General features: G+C 34.1%; 1 protein-coding gene across 1 annotated transcript in view; it reads left to right on the forward strand.

Moving 5' to 3' along the window:
• Positions 1–448: 448 nt before the first annotated feature.
• LOC138337365 (protein app1-like) overlaps positions 449–18,409 on the forward strand; it is a 37,469-nt gene continuing 19,508 nt past the window's right edge. Inside the window, exon 1 of the mRNA XM_069287275.1 lies at positions 449–595. Within this exon, the coding sequence (XP_069143376.1) occupies positions 449–595 (147 nt within the window). The remainder of the gene's footprint in view (positions 596–18,409) is intronic.

Raw genomic sequence — 18,409 nt, forward strand, 5'->3', positions numbered from 1 at the left:
GCCTTTTAATCAACTTCCTTCAAGGTTCACTTCATATTACAGTAGGCGGAATTCTAATATACGGTGTATCGCCAAATGTGCTTGGCCATGCGCACTTTGCATCTTCAACTCTATTCTTTCGTTTGCTTCTGTTTTGCGCCTAAGTGTCCATGCTTCTACAAAATCCTCAAATACCTGAAAGTTAGTAGTTTTTATTAGACATTGAGATAAAATACACAATTGAGGACATTATTTGCATTAAAATAAGGCCCAAGATGAGTCCAATTTTAGGACCCATCATATGTTGTACATATTGATGTGTTCACAGGTCATAAGATCCTCTAGTATGTCTTCACCCAAAAAGAGTTGAATCACCATCTAAGGAGATGTATTGAATTCCTCAAACACTATGACATTAATGTATTTAACCATGTAAAGAAAATATAATGGCCAACGCTCAGCATACACTATGGGCACTGTAGCACATATTGAGGAAGGGAAGAAACAAGTATCCAAAGATGTTCACTGGCTTTCTAACTTAGTAGTTTGCCTAACAGAGAAGTCATATGGTGGTGTGCTAGATCAGAATGGATCAGAATCCTCATTGGTAGCAGAGGTTAAGGAAATTCAGGATAGCCATTATATATTGCTTGATTTAAATTGTACCGTTCATTAACTAAAAGTGAGGTTTTTTTCCAATTGGGAAGATAATATAATTCGTTACCATGGTTATGTATTCCAAATATTGGTAAGTTGAGGCAAAATATCCTTACAGAAGCTCATAATACAAGCGATTCCATTAATCAAGATGCCACTAAGATTTAGCGTAATCGACGGGCAGTCTTTTGTTAGAATGACATAAATACGGACATAGAAGACTTTGTAACTAAGTGACCTAACTTATAAATTGGTTAATGTAGAGCATCACAAAACAAGAGGTGTCACTCAAGAGATTAATGTTCGTAAATGGACTAGGAGTTGTGAAACATGGAATTCATTATGGGTTTACCTCATCCTCGGAGACACATTGACTCTATTTGGGTATAGTGAACAAAGTCATTAAGTCCTCTCACTTCATGGATGTCAAGACTAAAGATTCAGTAGAGGACTACTTCAAACTCTACATCCATGAATAGTAAGGTTCCACGAGGTCCTTTTGTGTAACTTGTTAAATAGAGTTCCTCTGTTTGACTCTCATTTATAGAAATCATTTCATAAAGTTCTTGTACTTAGATAAATCTCAGGACAACATTTAATACACAAATAGATGGTCAAGTACAGTGTACCATTCAAAGATTAGAGGAAATGTAGAGAGCTTGTGTAATCAATATGAAAGAAAGTTGGCATAATCACATATGATTCATAGAGTTCACCTATAATAATAGATTTAATTTAAGTATTTAGATGGGACCTATGAGGCACCCTATGGTCATAGTTTCATGTCCTAGCATAGGTCATTTGAAATAGTTGAAGCAGCCTTCATTGGACTAGATTCATATCATGGGGCATAGGATAAAGTTCAGCTTATTATAGGTAGTCTAAGGATTGCTTAGAGTTGTCAAAACTCCTATGCAGATGTGAGGAGAAGGTACTTAGAGTTTGAAATTGATAACTGAGGTTTATTTAAAGTATAACCTATGAAAAGTGGTGAAAATATTCACTAAGAAAGTATAGATCAATCTTAGTTTTGTTGGTCCTTACGAAATCCTGATAAGGGTTGATAATATGGCCTATGAATTAGAGTTGTCAGCAAAACTAACAGCGGTTCATCTAGTCTTACACATTTACATGTTGAAGAAGTGTGTAGGTGATCTATGCAAATGATAGCCTCACTTATGAAGAGGTGCCAGTTAAAATTCTTGATTTTCAGGTTTGTATGTAAAGAAATAAGGAAGTTGCTTCAGTAAAGGTTTTCTGGAGGAGTATGTCAGTAGTGTGAAGCAGATACACCATGATGGCCAAGCATCATCAACTCTTTCCATCTGATTCTATTTCTGTAACAACCCTAAAAATGAATATGCTAAGTAATGTTTAGTGTGTTTACAATGCCTACGATTAAACCGGGTTCACACGGATTGATGCGCATAGAGCCAGACCTCTGAACCCTTGTGAAATCAAACACAACTAACTTGGTGAGTTAATTGATCTAGGAAGGGCTGAGTCCAGCATGTAGGGCTCCCGAATATGAAGATTTACCCGGATGAGTCTTTACCAGACTTAAAAAGGGGAAATCATAAGTTTGGAAGGTCTAGGGGTAAAATGATTTTTTTCCAGACTAATGGTAGTACCAAAATTACCCTAAATATGTAATTAATTATTTAATTAATAAAGTGGAGGGTCATTTTGGGTAGAAAGGGCCGAAATTGGCATTTGAGCAAAATCTTGCTCCACCTGGGTTCGAGCCTGTGTGGGAGAAATGATTTAACTTGATTATTTAAATTGGTGAATTATTTTTATTAATTAATATTTAAATGATTATTTAAGAAAAAGGAAAATCATAATATTAGTATTATTAATTAATTAATTAATGTGGTGGTTTGGGTTGGGTCTACCCAAAGGGACCTGTTTTCGCGATGGGGACGTAACGGGTGTGAACCTCGAGGGGAACTAAATTTAAGTGGATTACATTGAAGTTTATAATCTGATTTTTGTAATGTAATTATTTTAATTTAACCTATAATTCATAAAAATGATTTTAACATTTGAACAAACCTTATTTTGGACTAAGTCTCAACTAGAATTCTAATCCTAACGAACGTCTCTCTTTTTCACGTTTCATCTACTCTCAGGATCTGCCTCTCTCTTGCTTTCACGTTTACCTAACCAAAACACAAGAACAGAAAAGCTACAAAGTACTTCAAACTTGAAGAACTTAAATTAAAAATATAAGCAAACAAGCAAACCAAAAACTTAAAGCAAAGTTCGTTCGGGTTTGTATTGGAGTTTTGGGATTTGGACGTCGATTTGGAGAAGATTTTTGGGCAGCAATTCATGGGTTGAACAACATTGAAATTACGTATGGGTTTATCTTCTTTATCCAAGAGAATTTTCTTTCCCGTGAATTAACGAATATTGAAACTAGGGTTGTTCCCGTTATTGTTGAACTCCTTGTCCCTAGTATCCCTTTGATATCAACGTGAAATGGGTTAGAGATCATGTTGTTGGTATGTATTCTTGTAGTTTAAGTATGAAGTGTGCTTTTCGTGATAATGTGTTCATTATTATGTGTTTTGAATTGTAAGCATGTCAAGTTATGTCAACCGAAAGTATGTGAAAAAAAATATGTTTTTATGGTTGAATTTTATGTGCGAATGTTTGTGTAAATCATGAGGTGTAAAGGTGGTGTAATGTTCCTGGATGTAATGGCAATTATTGTCTGAATATAATCATAAAAACATCACACTTAAATATGCACCAGATGATCCATGAAATGCCTTAAGAATTAAAGTATGAATAATGATAAAAAGAAGCTGAAAATAGTGAATAAATTTCCTGCATTTGGTAGGTCCGGTTCGTTTGAATTTTAAATTAGTTAAATCACTTAGGATTGAACACAAGACATCATTACCTTTAAGCTACAAAAAAAATCAACAAAAGATTAAGACAAAAATGGACAGAAGAGACTAAATTTTCAACCTGCTGAAAATTGTAGTCTCGGCCAACTTTTGAAAAAATAGGTTTCATTTAAAAAAATTTTAAAATGTGGGTCATTGGGGAATGAATCCATTACCTCACAAAATCAAAATTTAATAAAAAATTTCTTGAGAAAAATGCAAGGAAAAATAGATGTGCTGAGTGGGGATTGAACCCACAACCTCTTGAATGGATGAGAGTGTTAGGAGAAAAATGAAGGAGAAAATAAATGTGGAGAGTGGGAGTTGAACCCACTACCTCTTGGATAGGTGAGAAAAGAAAGATATGAACCAAAATAAAAATAATGAGCTTGTGGGGGATTTAACCAACAACCTCATTAACTTTAACGAAAAACGACAGGAGAAAAAGAAAGGAAATATTATGGGGTTGATTGGGATCGAAACAGGGTCCCCCAAATCTTAAAAATGCAATTATCAAGTTTATAATAAGATTACGTGTTGTTTAAGGGATTAGAAGTTGGGTTCCCTTGCAAAATTCCTTATTGACACACAAGTGATACGTAAGTAAATATTTAATGAATGCTGCGTCTAGAGATCGAAATCAACATCTTGACATACATACAACATGCATAAGTCTTGTACCACATCATATTTGGTAAACATAAATCACTTAGACAAACTATGAACATAGCCTCATGGCTTGTACATGTGGACTCATAAGTCTAGCATACATTAAAAAGTATGTGATCCTAAGATGTATGTGATAAAATGATGTAACCTTAGAAGGTTTTAGTAAGAGTGTGAAACACAGTAAATGGCCAAGTGTATTGGCATATGATGAAGTAAGCATTCATGTGAAGGGGTGACAAATGTGTTAAAGTTAATGAATGAGGTGACAATATAATAGGAGGTAAATGTGAAATATGAGAGTAATATCAAATGAGCCTAAGTAAATGTTACTAAAACGTACTCACCTATGAAAGTGTGAAGCTACTGAAGTGACCAGTCTCTATGAACACTCTAATGAAAGTATTGAAGTTAACGCATACTTAATACTAATGATGAGATGATAAATCATCTAATGAGATATGAGGTCCTCGTTCTACAAGCTAGCTTACATGATGTATGAGTTGAATGTAATGTAATGTTATACTGATTACCGATAGACTAGCTATGATCGGTGATGCCTTCCTTTGGCAAAGGTGGAGGTTCACGTAACTCTCATGAGATGAAATTGTCTGGCATTCCTGGTATGGGCCTACTTATATCTCCTAGTATTTGAATCTATACTTCTAATGTAGGGATCTAACAGGGTTCAATTCCCTATATATGCTAGCATGTTTTGGTTCACTTTGGCCGGTGATTCAACCTCTATTCTGTGAGGGGATTACACACTGGATTTTATGATGTTAACATGATCTATGTCGTTAATGTAAAGTTCCCAAAGAAAGAATGAGGACAGCCTCAACGAACGCACATAATGAAATGAACGATACCAAAGGTGTTACGATAGGATAATAAAGAGGTGTTGTAAACTTAAGTAATGACACTAGGTTATTCTTGGTCATTGCACATCAAACCCGATGAGAGTCTTAAACTACATTGTAGGTATTACTAGTGAATTCACTAGTATATGAATGAATTAACATAAAGTATGTATGAATGAATTAAGAAGAATCTGTGTTTGCTAAAGAAGGCTCCCTAGTTGAGGTCCCATATGTTGAGCGCTCATTTTGGGAAGTCCTAATGTAAAGTCAATGATTCAAAGGTCACATGGCATAGGAAATAATGATGTGAACTATGTGATATGATATGTGAAATACGTTATGTGCTTCATGCAAAATGATAAGTATGATGATGCATGTTACTCTCATGGCATGACTTTCCTCATAAAAATTTTGCAAGTCCACTGACTTTTCTAATCCAAATTTGGCAAGTCCACTGACTTTTCTAATCAAAATTTGGCAAGTCCACTAACTTGACTTTCCATAAATCATGTTCTTATAAAAAGAGCTATTCTTACTCATGCATGTCCTTGGTGTGTGCTTGCATATACCCATACATAGTACAAGTGCATACTTATTTCATACAATATCTAATTTTATGTGCAGGCACAGATGGATGTTAGAGCTTACAGTACGACATTGCAGCTATCCGGACATGGATCATTTTTCCGGATTTGGTAGGCCCTCATGCTTTTGAGGACGCTTGCCTATTATATTCTAGCATAGATATAGGTCTGATTTAGTGGAGTATGTTCCACTATTATTTCAGTCATTGTATTGGTGCCATTTTTGCAAGTATGCACTTAATGCAGTGTGGAACTATTTCTTTCATTTGATTATGTTAATATTAGATGGTTGATTGTGAACGTTTATTGAGTGTAAGTAAAATGTCTAAATCAATTGTAAATAACAAAAAGTTCAAATTTTCTGCTAAAATTAACCGAGATGAAGTAACGATGACGTATGTAGGCTTGTCTGCGACCTCTCAGAGGTCAACGATGTCGGTCTCATCTGGGGTATACACTCTAGTCGTGACAATTACATCTTTATGTAATAGTTCCTCTCACAGTAAATTAGTTTTATCTTGTGTAAATTAGTCTCAATACCTTGTTTCCCCTCAATTTGCCTTGCAGCTCAACATATTTTATGTTCATGGAACTTACTTCACTTAGATATTAATTTATGGTACTTGGTGGTAGGGCTAGCAGCTCCACCCTACAATAATTAGTTTTCTTACACTTCATTTGAGGAAGAATGACTCCAAGGGGGAAATATTTTATTAGCTCAAAAATCAGAACGAAAATTGAAAAACATAGCAAGGAAAACAACGTAGAGGGTCCACATGTCGTGAAGTGGATCATGACCCGTCGTGGTTATGCATCCAGTAAAAATGTAAAAGAACAAGAACACTAAACTGTCTCTGGAGCTCCAAAAAAGATTTGAAGAGACCCGCGAGGGGGACACGGGACTAACATGGCTACTATAAAATATAATTTTACCCATAGACAATATGGTGAGCTTCACACAAGCCTTGAAATGGCTTGTGAAAGAGGCTTGATAGACTTTGAATTTTAGGTAACATACAAAAGATCATATCTTTTAGTTAAAAATAAATTATGTGGCCAACAACATATTAAATTTATTCTCTTGCCAGCGTCACTAAGTTTTCCTAATTCTGAGCCATAAGTAAAAACATATGCCCATTTTAGTGAAGCCTTATCGGGCAGAGCATCTTCATGACCAACATGACAAACTGTGGTGCTCATGAAGACCCGTTAATACAATCTTGACGTCAATTCATCATATTTTAGGTGGTATTTCACCGCGTTTATCAATAGTTAAGCACTAAAACCGTCTAAATTGTATGTGGAGCTCCACACAGACCGTAAAAATGTTTTTAAAGGAGACATGTCAAATATAGAATTTAGGTCAACTTAAACTACCATATCTTTTAACACAAAATTAATTAGGTGATTCATGACCTGTAAAATTAAGTATAATTGACTCTTCTTTTCAAAGCAACTTTAATTCCAAAAATCCAAGTTCGGAGTAGAGAGTTATGCCCATTTCAATGATTCCCTTTTGCGCAGGGCTTCTTCAAAAGTTGCTTGATGGGCCACGGTCATTACGATGTTCTATGAAGCACGTTTTAAAGACACTTCAGAAAAAGTTATGTCACAGACACATTATTCCTTCCCTGTATGCATAGGGAATTTAAACCATGTCATTTAATACTTAAACTACATCGCTTTATTCGGTCTAAGCTTTATCAACTACTTAGAAACTACCTAAAACCCTCATTCTCTGAAATTTACCAAACTTAGAGTGAAGAGAAGAGAAAGAGGTGACGAGCACTTTAAAGAACAAGCAGAATTTTTTTATGAAGTTCAGCCCGAGATCCAAAGGATTTCTCTATGGAGTTCGTCACTAGGTATGAGGAATTACACTAGTGGGTTCATTTCATCCACTAGGTCCCCAGAATTCACTTCGTTCCTTGGTTATTCATAAATTTTTTAGGCCTGTGGCTTACAAATCCTTGTATATTCATACTTATTTATTCTATTGAAGAATCCTTAGACCAAATAATATTTTTCTCGGAAACTTTGTGGAATTCCTTGTATAAAACTCAGATTCCTAGTTTGCGTAAATTCTGTTAGTGTAGGAATTATACTTGCTAGATTAGTTAAAAAGAAAATCATAATCCATATTTTGAATGTCGCATCCTAAGTAGTGAAATGTTTCATTTTAAATAAGCATGTAAGTATTTTGAGCTAGTCAGTATTCAGTGCATTTTAGAATCATATGTATTAAATTGTGAGTAGACTTAGAGTCGAGTTGGACTAGGGTTTAGCGTACAATCGTAGTCCCAAAACTATAGGCCTGGGTAGGATTGTATGTACCCTTGGAAAGGTATATTAGGTCATCTCAATGGGGTATATACATCGGTATCCACGTTTAGCTCACATGGTTTATGTCGTTTAATAGTGTATCTCCCGCAATCAAATTCAAATAAATTGACCTGGTCATTGCATTTAGTTTATATTCAGTTATACTTCATTGCATATGTATGAAATATATATATATATATATATATATATATATATTATATCATTGCTTATAACGCATCGTTCAGCTTATATATTTTTTCACCTTAGAATATCTATATCATGCATGCTTAGTACATTTCATGTACTGACGCACATTTTGCACTATATCATTTCAAGATGTAGGTTCAGGCACTAAGCATTCAAATCAAGCTTAGTTCGATTCACAGTTCGAATTCAGCAAGTTCAATAACGAGTCTTCATACTTGAACAACAATAGATAGGCTTTCTAATTTAGTATTTACTTAAATTTTAAGTTTTGTTAGATTTAACTGGGCACAGGTCCAAGAAACTCAACTCAATTAGAGGTCTTTTACGTATAGTAGTAGTTTCATCTTGAGTTGTTAAGTCGTTTTTTCAGTCATCACTAAATTATTTTTATATAATTGACATTTAGACTAGTTGGATTTCGTCTCCCCCTAGAAATCTAATGATTTAACTTTAGCATAGTTCACAATTACTTAGTTATTTTAAATATGCTTATGATATGTGAGATTCATGGTTAGCTTAAGGTCATTCGTGATCGTAGGTACGCTGTTACATCAAGAGGGTAGCATCAAGGCACGACAATGCTCAACCACCTTCACCTGATTCTATGTATAGGCAACCACAATCAAGTATATACCTAATGAAGAGTTGGTTTTGATCTCACGAGGAGTTATAAAAATAAGAATTCAATGACTATGTAAAATGGTGTTCTAGTAGTTTGTAGAAGTAGATTTTTTTAAACAATAATGTAAAACGCAAGGGGATGATAATTAATGAAAAATGAGGGGTTTAAGTGAACAATTTACAAATACGAACAATCCATACTAAACAAGTAGATATGTATTCTTGGGAGTGTGATAAATTTAATGTTAATTTCACTAAATGGTTGATTAGATTTTATAAAAAATCGTTGAATCTTAGTGGGTAGTCTATGCTTTAGGTTCAATAGCGATTTTGTCAATCAACTATCATGAATCAAGAGAGTTATCACGAGCCTCGACAAGCATAACACATATAAACATCCCAACTCTAATATTAAACTACTTTTTCAAGCTAGATTTGTTGGATTGAATTTAGACCTACTTTCTCAATATACGTATTTAATAACCCAATCACTACAATCATCGTTCAATATTTTAACTCTATGACCTCTTTTTGAAGCAAGCTTAAGTTAAAGGTGTAGATATATCGTGATTTTACAATATCTTTTATGTGTTTCACTTAGAGTTACGTGCATCTTGGTCTATTTTTTTAATTAGGAATTACATTTTTTGTATAATATTTGTAGAAAAATATGCTTGGAAGAGGTTGATAAAGATGTGAGCTGAAAAATTTTAAAAGTGATCACCAACGGAGCAACTACGAACTATGCATCCAATAACGGGCCATGGATGGGCATTCGTAGGTCATTCTCTAGAAGTTGAAGTTCCAAGACTGAGTCAACGGAGTGTAAGGATAGACTAATGTCTAGTCCATGAAGCGTAGGGGATGCATTATAGGTAAAAAAAATTAGTGAAGATTGACCAAGTGTGGAACCATAGAGCAGTTGATCAAACGTAGGTTCACCCACGGTTTGTCGTGTACACTGTCAATGGTTATCTGATATTTGGAGGATCCAGTACCTAATAAATTCTTCTGAGTGTTGATTCCCGGATGGGAGCTATAGACCAGTTGAAGCGTCGGTCGAAATCACATCCTAACAATTAGATTATTTCCATATTACTCATGTTTAACTTAGGATTTGTTTTCTATAGATAGTAATAAACCTCATTCTTGGGGGTTAGACATTATTGTGCACTTCTAGGTTTATTCTTTGGGAATTAATGAGTTTACTCTTAGAAATTAACTTTCCTATATTGTGAACTATCGAGCATGATTAGCTAAATCCACAACTAGGGTTGTGGGAACAATTAGTAATTAATAAATTATAAATCATAATTAATTATTATGGAATATTGTTTTTTTGTAATAACTATGAAATATTGACATTGAAACAACAAGAACCTCTTAAGAAATTAAGGAGCATCAAGTATCGCCACCCTCATCTAGGAATATTGCACAAAGTATCTAGAACTCAAGCAAAAAAAACAAAATATCAAAAAAGGCACACCAACAATCTAGTTACAAATTCTAGACACTAACTAAGTGCATCTATGAGCTCTTTTGGAGCAGTGTCACATATCTACCCTCTCCCTAATCTACCTTTGGATCTATGCAATAATAAAACTCGTATTTACATGTATGTTCCTGAAAATCTTCTGTTCCTTGCTCGCCAAGTGTGATAAATAACAGCACCATAAATTTTCACAACTACATAATTTTGGAACCTTTTCCTTTCCTTCTTTTCAACCATTGTATATTTTGTATTACTCCCCTCTGTTGGAAGTACAACCCTGACCATCTAGACAGAGCACGACCATTATTTTAGATATCCAGCCACATCTAGCAAAAAATGATTATCATTCTGTATTTCATTTTCCTCACAAAAGCAGCATGTAAGGTCATTAACTAAGGTGTTTAATCTGCTCATTCTTTCCTTGTTAAGTATTCTATTCTGGTAAGCCATCCATAGAATCATTTTATGCTTTGGCAGAATAATTGAATTCCATATAAGCTTTTCTTGTTTCACTCTAGGCAACTGACCAAGTAGAGCGATATAACTCTTTGAAATTGAATAATTACCTGAGAGGGACAACTAGTAAGTTCCCCTACTTTACCAAGTAATCATGTGCTCCTTTAATGAGTTCAGCTTCCTCCACTACCAACTACTATCCGCAGATGGACAATGAGCCCATATTTGTGAACAATCCTTTATGTAAATTCCATGAACCCATGTAACCCAAAGTTTGTCCTAATTTATAGACAATTACCATAAAAATTTCCCAACAGAGGCACTATTCCATCTCTTGCAGCTTCTAATGTTTAGATCACCTCATTCTTGGTAGTACATATTTTCTCCCATGCTACAACCATTATATTTCTCTTCTCATCAGTTTTCCTCACAGACAATACCTATGGTGCTTGTCTAATTTCTTCAATGCACTTTGAGGTACTATAAACACAGTCACCCAAAAGTTATAGATATAAAATAATACAACATTTATGGTTTGAAGTCAACCAGCATAAGATAGTTGTCTAGAATATGTTGTGATCCTTGAGGTGATCTTTCAACTAATTGAGGACACTTTATTTTGCTCAATTTCTTTGAGCACAAAGGTAGGCCTAGGTATAGCATACGGACTGTCCCTAAAGAGAAGCATTTTCTATCAAAAATCTCCTGCTTTATTTCGTCATTCACTATACCTAGAAAGTTATTCGATTTCTCTTCATTTTCTACTAAACCAAATGCATTTCTAAAAAGTGTGAGTGCATCCATGACATAACCAAATGCACTGCTAAAATATGTGAGAGCATCCATGACACTGGATATAGAACCCATATTACCCTTACAATAAATTATTAAATCATCAGCAAAAATTAAGTGAGTCAGCTTAGATGTTTTACACATACGATCAGATTAAAAGCTCAAGAGTTCACTCATCTTCTCCAAGATTCTAGAAAGATATTTATTTACCAACACAAAAAACAACGGTGACATGGGACCTCAGGTCCTAAGACCCCTCTTTCTTTCAAAGTATGCATGCCCTACTCCGTTCACTTTGACAGTAAAAGTAGTGAATGTTACACACGTCTTGATTAGTTGCAAAAAGTACACTTGAAAGACAAACCCCCTCAAAACATCCTCTATCAAATTTCACCTAACCATGGCATACGTCTTCCTTAGATCAATTTTCATAAGACATCTTCGGGAAGTTTTCCTGGTGTAATTCCTCAACTGATCACGGCAAATCAATATATTATGGGTCAAGGATCTTCCAGCCACAAAGACTTCGTGGTTCCTAGCCACAACTGTAGGAATAATTCCCTTTATTCTCATGCATATTACTTTAGAGATGCATTTGTATAAAAAGATTTCAACACGAGATGGGCCTAAACCACCTAACATATTTGGCAACATATACTTTAGGGATTAGAGAAATACTTGTGGAATTAAGTTGTCTTAACAATGTTCCAGTGTTGAAAAACTCCGATACGAAATTCGTTACTTCATGACTAATAACACTCCAAGATTCTATGAAGAAATCACTCCCATACCCATATGGACTAGGGCTCTTGGTTTTGTCAATGCTAAACCTAGATAACTTCACATCCCTTTCAGCAAAAGGTTAAACCATATATACTTTTTCTCCTAAGAATGGTCTACGATCATTCATTAGGATGTTTGGACATGCCCTTCTCCTGCAGCTATTGTTTTTCCCAACATATTTTGATAGTAAACCAAAAAAAGATTTGTAATCAATTTATAATCAGTTTGGAGAACATCCTATCTTTAAGTTGGATCATAGCCTCTTGCAACTTCATATTCTTATTTATTGAATAGAATTAATTAGTATTGTCATCTCCTAGCTTTATCAAACTATGTTTACTCCTTTTCTTCAAAAATATCTATGTTAAATATGAAGATCTTCTAAACTTCTTGTGCAACTGCGTTTCTTGCTGCTATAGTATTAGATCAGTAGGGCTACTCTGCTGAGTTTGTTGAAATTGACTATGGTATAGTATTTATGCATGTATTGTTAATTCTTTCATTTAGAACTCTTTTTAACAATAGCAAACATTAGAACTCGCCTCGTTTCTACTTGTCGGACCAAGGAGGCAGTGAATGAGAGAAGAATTAACAACAAAGATTAAGTCAATGTTATCTAATAGTCTAATGTTAATTTGAATGATGGTGAAAGCTAAGTTATATATTGATGTGATAAAAAATTTGTTGTAAAGTTAAGGGTTATTAAAGAATATACCCATAGCCAGACCAAGGTTCGTGGGGAAATTCCCTACTTAGAGGACCAATCACTTAAGGATACCAAACATAGCAAATTAGCATGTAAAACATTAGGAAAAGATTATTATTATTATTATTTTTTTATTTTTTTATTTTTATTATTTTTATTATTATTATTATTATTATTATTATAATTATTATAATTATTATTTCGAAGGTATTTCCTTTTCTTTTTCTTATTATTATCTTTTATGATTGTCTCCTACATGGCCGGCTAAGATAATTTTCATAGCTATGGTAGCTTCATAATTTTTGTACGATGTTTTGATTTAATATTTGGATCTAACTAAGTTATAATGAATTCTTATTATTGTTCTTAAATCTTTTAACACAAGTTTTGACTTGGTTTCGAGATGGTGGTAAGTTTTAATTATCAATGAAAGCGAGCATGTGATATTGTAAGTCCCCGTTAAGATGAAGAAAGGGGCAGCCTGAAACCCTTGTTAGAACTGCTATCTATTGATGTTTAAAGACGAACTCCATGATTGAGTAAAAGGTTACCATACAGCCAAAACTTAGGATAAAACTTTTAACATAACTATAATATGATTCAAAATTTAACTTGGTCATGTGCAAATCTAGATCTGGATGGCCGCGCGGACTACCGCCAGCCCTTGATAACTCAAAGTTGAATCTTGTTTGCTTCTTACTTAATCCACAATATATTACTTACATACTAAAAAAACCTTTTTCTTACTTGTCTTGAAAATAATTTCACTAAACGGATATAGTACTGAGTTAAGTTTAAGTTTTAAGCATATTTTTTGTGGGATTGACCGCAACCTTCAAGTTGGGTTCTTTAATTGACAACGATCGTTTGTACTTCTTTAGGGAGCTGTGTTTTGAGTGTATCACTGCCGAGTTTGACGAGTCATGACGAGTCATCAAACTCATTCAGCGATCTATGTCAAGGTCACTAACTGGTAGAGAATAAAATTGCACAAAAGTCAGCACAAGTCTGCGAAGTCCAGTTCACTCGGTAATTCACGACTTCATTTGTTGAACTAGAAGTATCTCACCGAATGTTATAGCATATTAAACTAAAATTGAGGTTGACAAAGGACGATCAAAAATATATTCGGAATGCTCAAGCATAATGTTGAATTTTACACAATTAGACCATCAAAATGAAAAACAAAAAGGTGACTGAAGGGTAACTTGGAGATCGCCGACTTATTCAGCGAGATCAACTAAGCTTGGCGACTTGTCTCTCAAGCAATTTTTTTGAACCCAACCTTCAATTTTTAACCTACCGCTCCCGATAATAACATCTAGGCACTATTCTACGAAATTAAGCCCAGACCCATATCAACAATGTCCCTGGGGTATTCTGACTTTCCCCGATTTGTCTGAAATTTACCAATCAACGCCTTTTGACCTTAAGAATGATGGCACCCACTCTCTCCATTGGAAAATATAGTAGATCGGTACAATATTGTTCATTCAGACTTCACACACCAGAGCCAACATACAAACAATAGAAACCTATGATTTCAATCAACTTACCCATGCAAATCAACAATTTTGGGCTAAAACCAAATCACAAACATGATATACAAATACTTTTTATTTGAAAGTCAATCAAATCCACCAAATTATGCAATAGATCAAACAATATTAAAACCATGCACCACAAACTACTAAAAATCAAGTCAAGTTCAGCACATTAAAGCTTAAGAGTAAATGGAAACAAACCCTAGGATAGAAACTAAAGAAGGAAATCAAAATTCTCCCAAGAAATTGATAAAAAAACAAACAAGCAAAATATGATCTACATATGGGATTAAAGAGTGCAAAAGTAAAAAAAAATGTAAACTGAATGGGAATTTTCAATAAAAAATGGTTAAGGCTCTTATTGACCCTTCAGTTCGCATCCCAGTTGGTGAAATTAATTTATGTTGCCAACAATTCATCTATGCGCTGAATAGATTTTTCCTACTGAAGGTTTCAAAACATTAGCAATTTAGTGAAACTATCGGGGAGCACCCCCTTGATATAACCGGCGTCTTCATCCTCGAAGACTACTTGGACTAGCCCTTAGCATTTGTCATTAAATATCATAGGTCGAGAAAAAATGGATGATTAAAAATCATAGACAGTGAATGATACTTAGACTTATCACTTATCATATATGTAGTTTACAAAGACTCTTCTCTTATTGAAGTTTACATAGACTTCTCGTTTATGCAATATAGTCAATCTGTAAGATAGTCTAATAATAGTCTCATATTAAACCATCTAATGTAGAATTACAATGTTGGGCATAGACCTTACACTAATACAATATACCACATATAGGTTTACCAAAATAGTCTCAAATGACAAAGGAATGAACAATTTCTTTATACATAAGCAACATCATGGCTAGAGTATAAGAATGGAAACTTCCTCGGACTTGAGGACTCACCAATAACATGGAAAAAGTTACAAGTTTTCCTTCAAAATGGCCTCCTAAACTTCAATGGCCCAAACCTACATATTTATAGAAATATAAAGAATATGGATTAGTACAAACCACATGTATTGAGTATAGAAGCATGCAAGTCACATATTTGAAATCATGCACCAAGAGACATTTTGTTCAAAACTATGATAAGTCACATATAAAAGCCTTTATGCATATACAAGAGCATATACAAGTCAATAATCATAATAACATTAAGATAATTCATATCCAATACAGACCAACATTATAATCAGCCATATTAAAATATCATATCATAGAGTTCATAACATAAAGCATATAAGACACTTACTAATAATTCCCTCCAAAGCCTACAAGTGTAATTCTCATGCGAAGCCCCATAACCCCACATATTTAAGTAAACTAGTCAAGAGACCATAAGCAATGTCTACATTTCACATAACATCATATCATGCATATTCATCATCATATATAGCAACTTAGACCTATATCATGTTCATCAAGTAAAGTCAACATCGTATAAGATCAACATCATGTAAACTCTAGAATTGAATTTCATTAATAACATACGCATATAAGAACAACCTACTGCGACTCCCCTCAAGGTAAACTTGTGTCATGTATGGGTAGAGTCTCACACACCTACCGATACTAAGTAGAACCTTGTTAGTCACCCTAGTTAGTGTTCACTTTATTTATTCCAATCATTCATTTCACTTTCAGAAACAATCGCCTTTACCGACAATATACCATGTGAGCTAAACATGGAATCCGGTGTCATGAAACCCTACAACGAAAGAAGGTGCTCTACTTGCCAAGGTAGAACCAAACATGAACATAGAATTCTAGGTGGATCCTGTAGTTAGTTTTCCTATGGGGCAACATAGTTAAGGAACTAGGATAAATGTATTGTAAACCCTCTATATGCACAATTTCATTATAGTCTACATCTCAGAAGAATCATTGTGAACCTACCTTCCCTCATTGGGAAGGGACACCTCTCATATCTACTTAACGTGGTGCTAATATAACATCTCTTTTTAAAATGTCTTAAGCTTTTTTTAATCATCATATATTAGTATAGGACATAGGTCATATGATAATAAGGCACATAAGTGAATCACATTCAACCTTGCATAATCATACCCCTATTAAGATCTCACAATTCGACATATCCATAACATGTCATCATATTCATCATATTATCATCGTCTTATTCTATTTGCATATTATACTTCAATTGAACATCATCATTAATAATAGTCCAATATAATTGAAGTAAAGAAATCCTAATCATAAAAGTTTTACCAATATCTTCTAAAACATTTTACAATATTTCTCATCTATTCCATAATATTCATCCATCAATTATATTCAAAATTCAATTGTGTCATCCCTAATCACCATCAACCTAGTTCATAACCAAGGGTTAGGTAAAATTGTTAATTCATGGAATATTCAAGAACTAGATCAAAAACCCAATCAAAACATGATACAGGGCAGTCCATGAAGAAACAAAACCATCAACACCAATATATCAACTCATAACCTCATCATCTTCAAGTAATTTATCAACAAATCCAAGATTTAGAGAATTTGGGTAGGAGCATGAATATAATGAATTATAAATCAAGTAACATCAATTGACCATTATTATACTCATAAAACATCCTAATTCGTCATATTTAATTACCAATTCAAGTTTAGAAAGAAACCCATGTGTAAAGAAAACTCTTTATTTTTAGGAGATCTAGAAATCAACTTTGAATGAAACTATTGGAGAAAGGAATCAAAAGAGTGAAGAATTCATACCTTGATATAGACTTTATCCACAAATTTGAGAAGAAATGTTGAGAACATGATCTTCTTCTCCAAACATCTAATGTTCTTCAATAGAGGTTGAGTAGCAAGAGAACTTAGAGAGAAGTGAGAGAGATTTGGAGAATTTTTTTGGGTGGGTAAAAATGACGTAAAAATGATACTAAATCAATATATAGTCGTCGCCTAAATCACCCAAAATAACCCTCACCTAATTGGATCTTCTTTTCATGTCAAATTGACTTAAAAACGTCTCGATCAAATCTTGGAAGTGGTTGCGCATCGCTGATCCGACTTGAGGCAGTGATCCTCGTGAAGGACCCGCGTTGCAAGGTACTTTTTTCCTTCCAAGTGATTTCTGATTGATGCATAGTAACCTTCACATCTTGGTTGTACGCAGGCTGCTTTGGCAGCCAGCTTGCCAAAGTTTGGGTCCTCCGCAAAGACCCTTTGGGTGGTCTTTGGGGAGTCATAACTACACTATTTGAACCAATAAAATTATTTTATATATTTAAAGTCTTTTTACAAGTTTTATACTTCATACAACACTCCCAAACCATTACCAGACATAAGGACCTCTACTAGTTCAGTTTCGCTAGTTTCCAGACGTCAAGGTTTTCCTTTGATGTTTAGACTCTAATACTTCTAATTCAAGTTTATTATATTAGTCTAGGTCTAGAATAATCATTTGAAACATTATTTAATATGTGAGTTTCTAGTATAGTTCATAGGACTTTAGGAGTGTTACATTATCCCTCCCCCTTCCCCAGGAGCATTAGTCCCCGCATGACACTTAAAATCTTTTTTATAAGGAGAGACAAAGACACAATACTAGCAGCCCAACCAACAACAAGAACAACATAATCATAAGGATTCACAACTAATAGGAGTACTTCATAACTCTGTTCAACACATAAACATGATATTACACATAGCAACTCAATTCACACTTTACCACTTATAAAAGATCAACATTTCACTTCACATAATGTGAAAATACCTTCTCAATATCAACATGAGCTAAAAATTAACATCAAGAGTTAGCATGCAATTCTTCTTTCAAGCAACATTAATATTCTTACTACAACTTCTCA

The sequence above is a fragment of the Solanum lycopersicum genome, chromosome 7, assembly GCF_036512215.1.
Source record: "Solanum lycopersicum chromosome 7, SLM_r2.1".
Taxonomy (NCBI): domain Eukaryota; kingdom Viridiplantae; phylum Streptophyta; class Magnoliopsida; order Solanales; family Solanaceae; genus Solanum; species Solanum lycopersicum.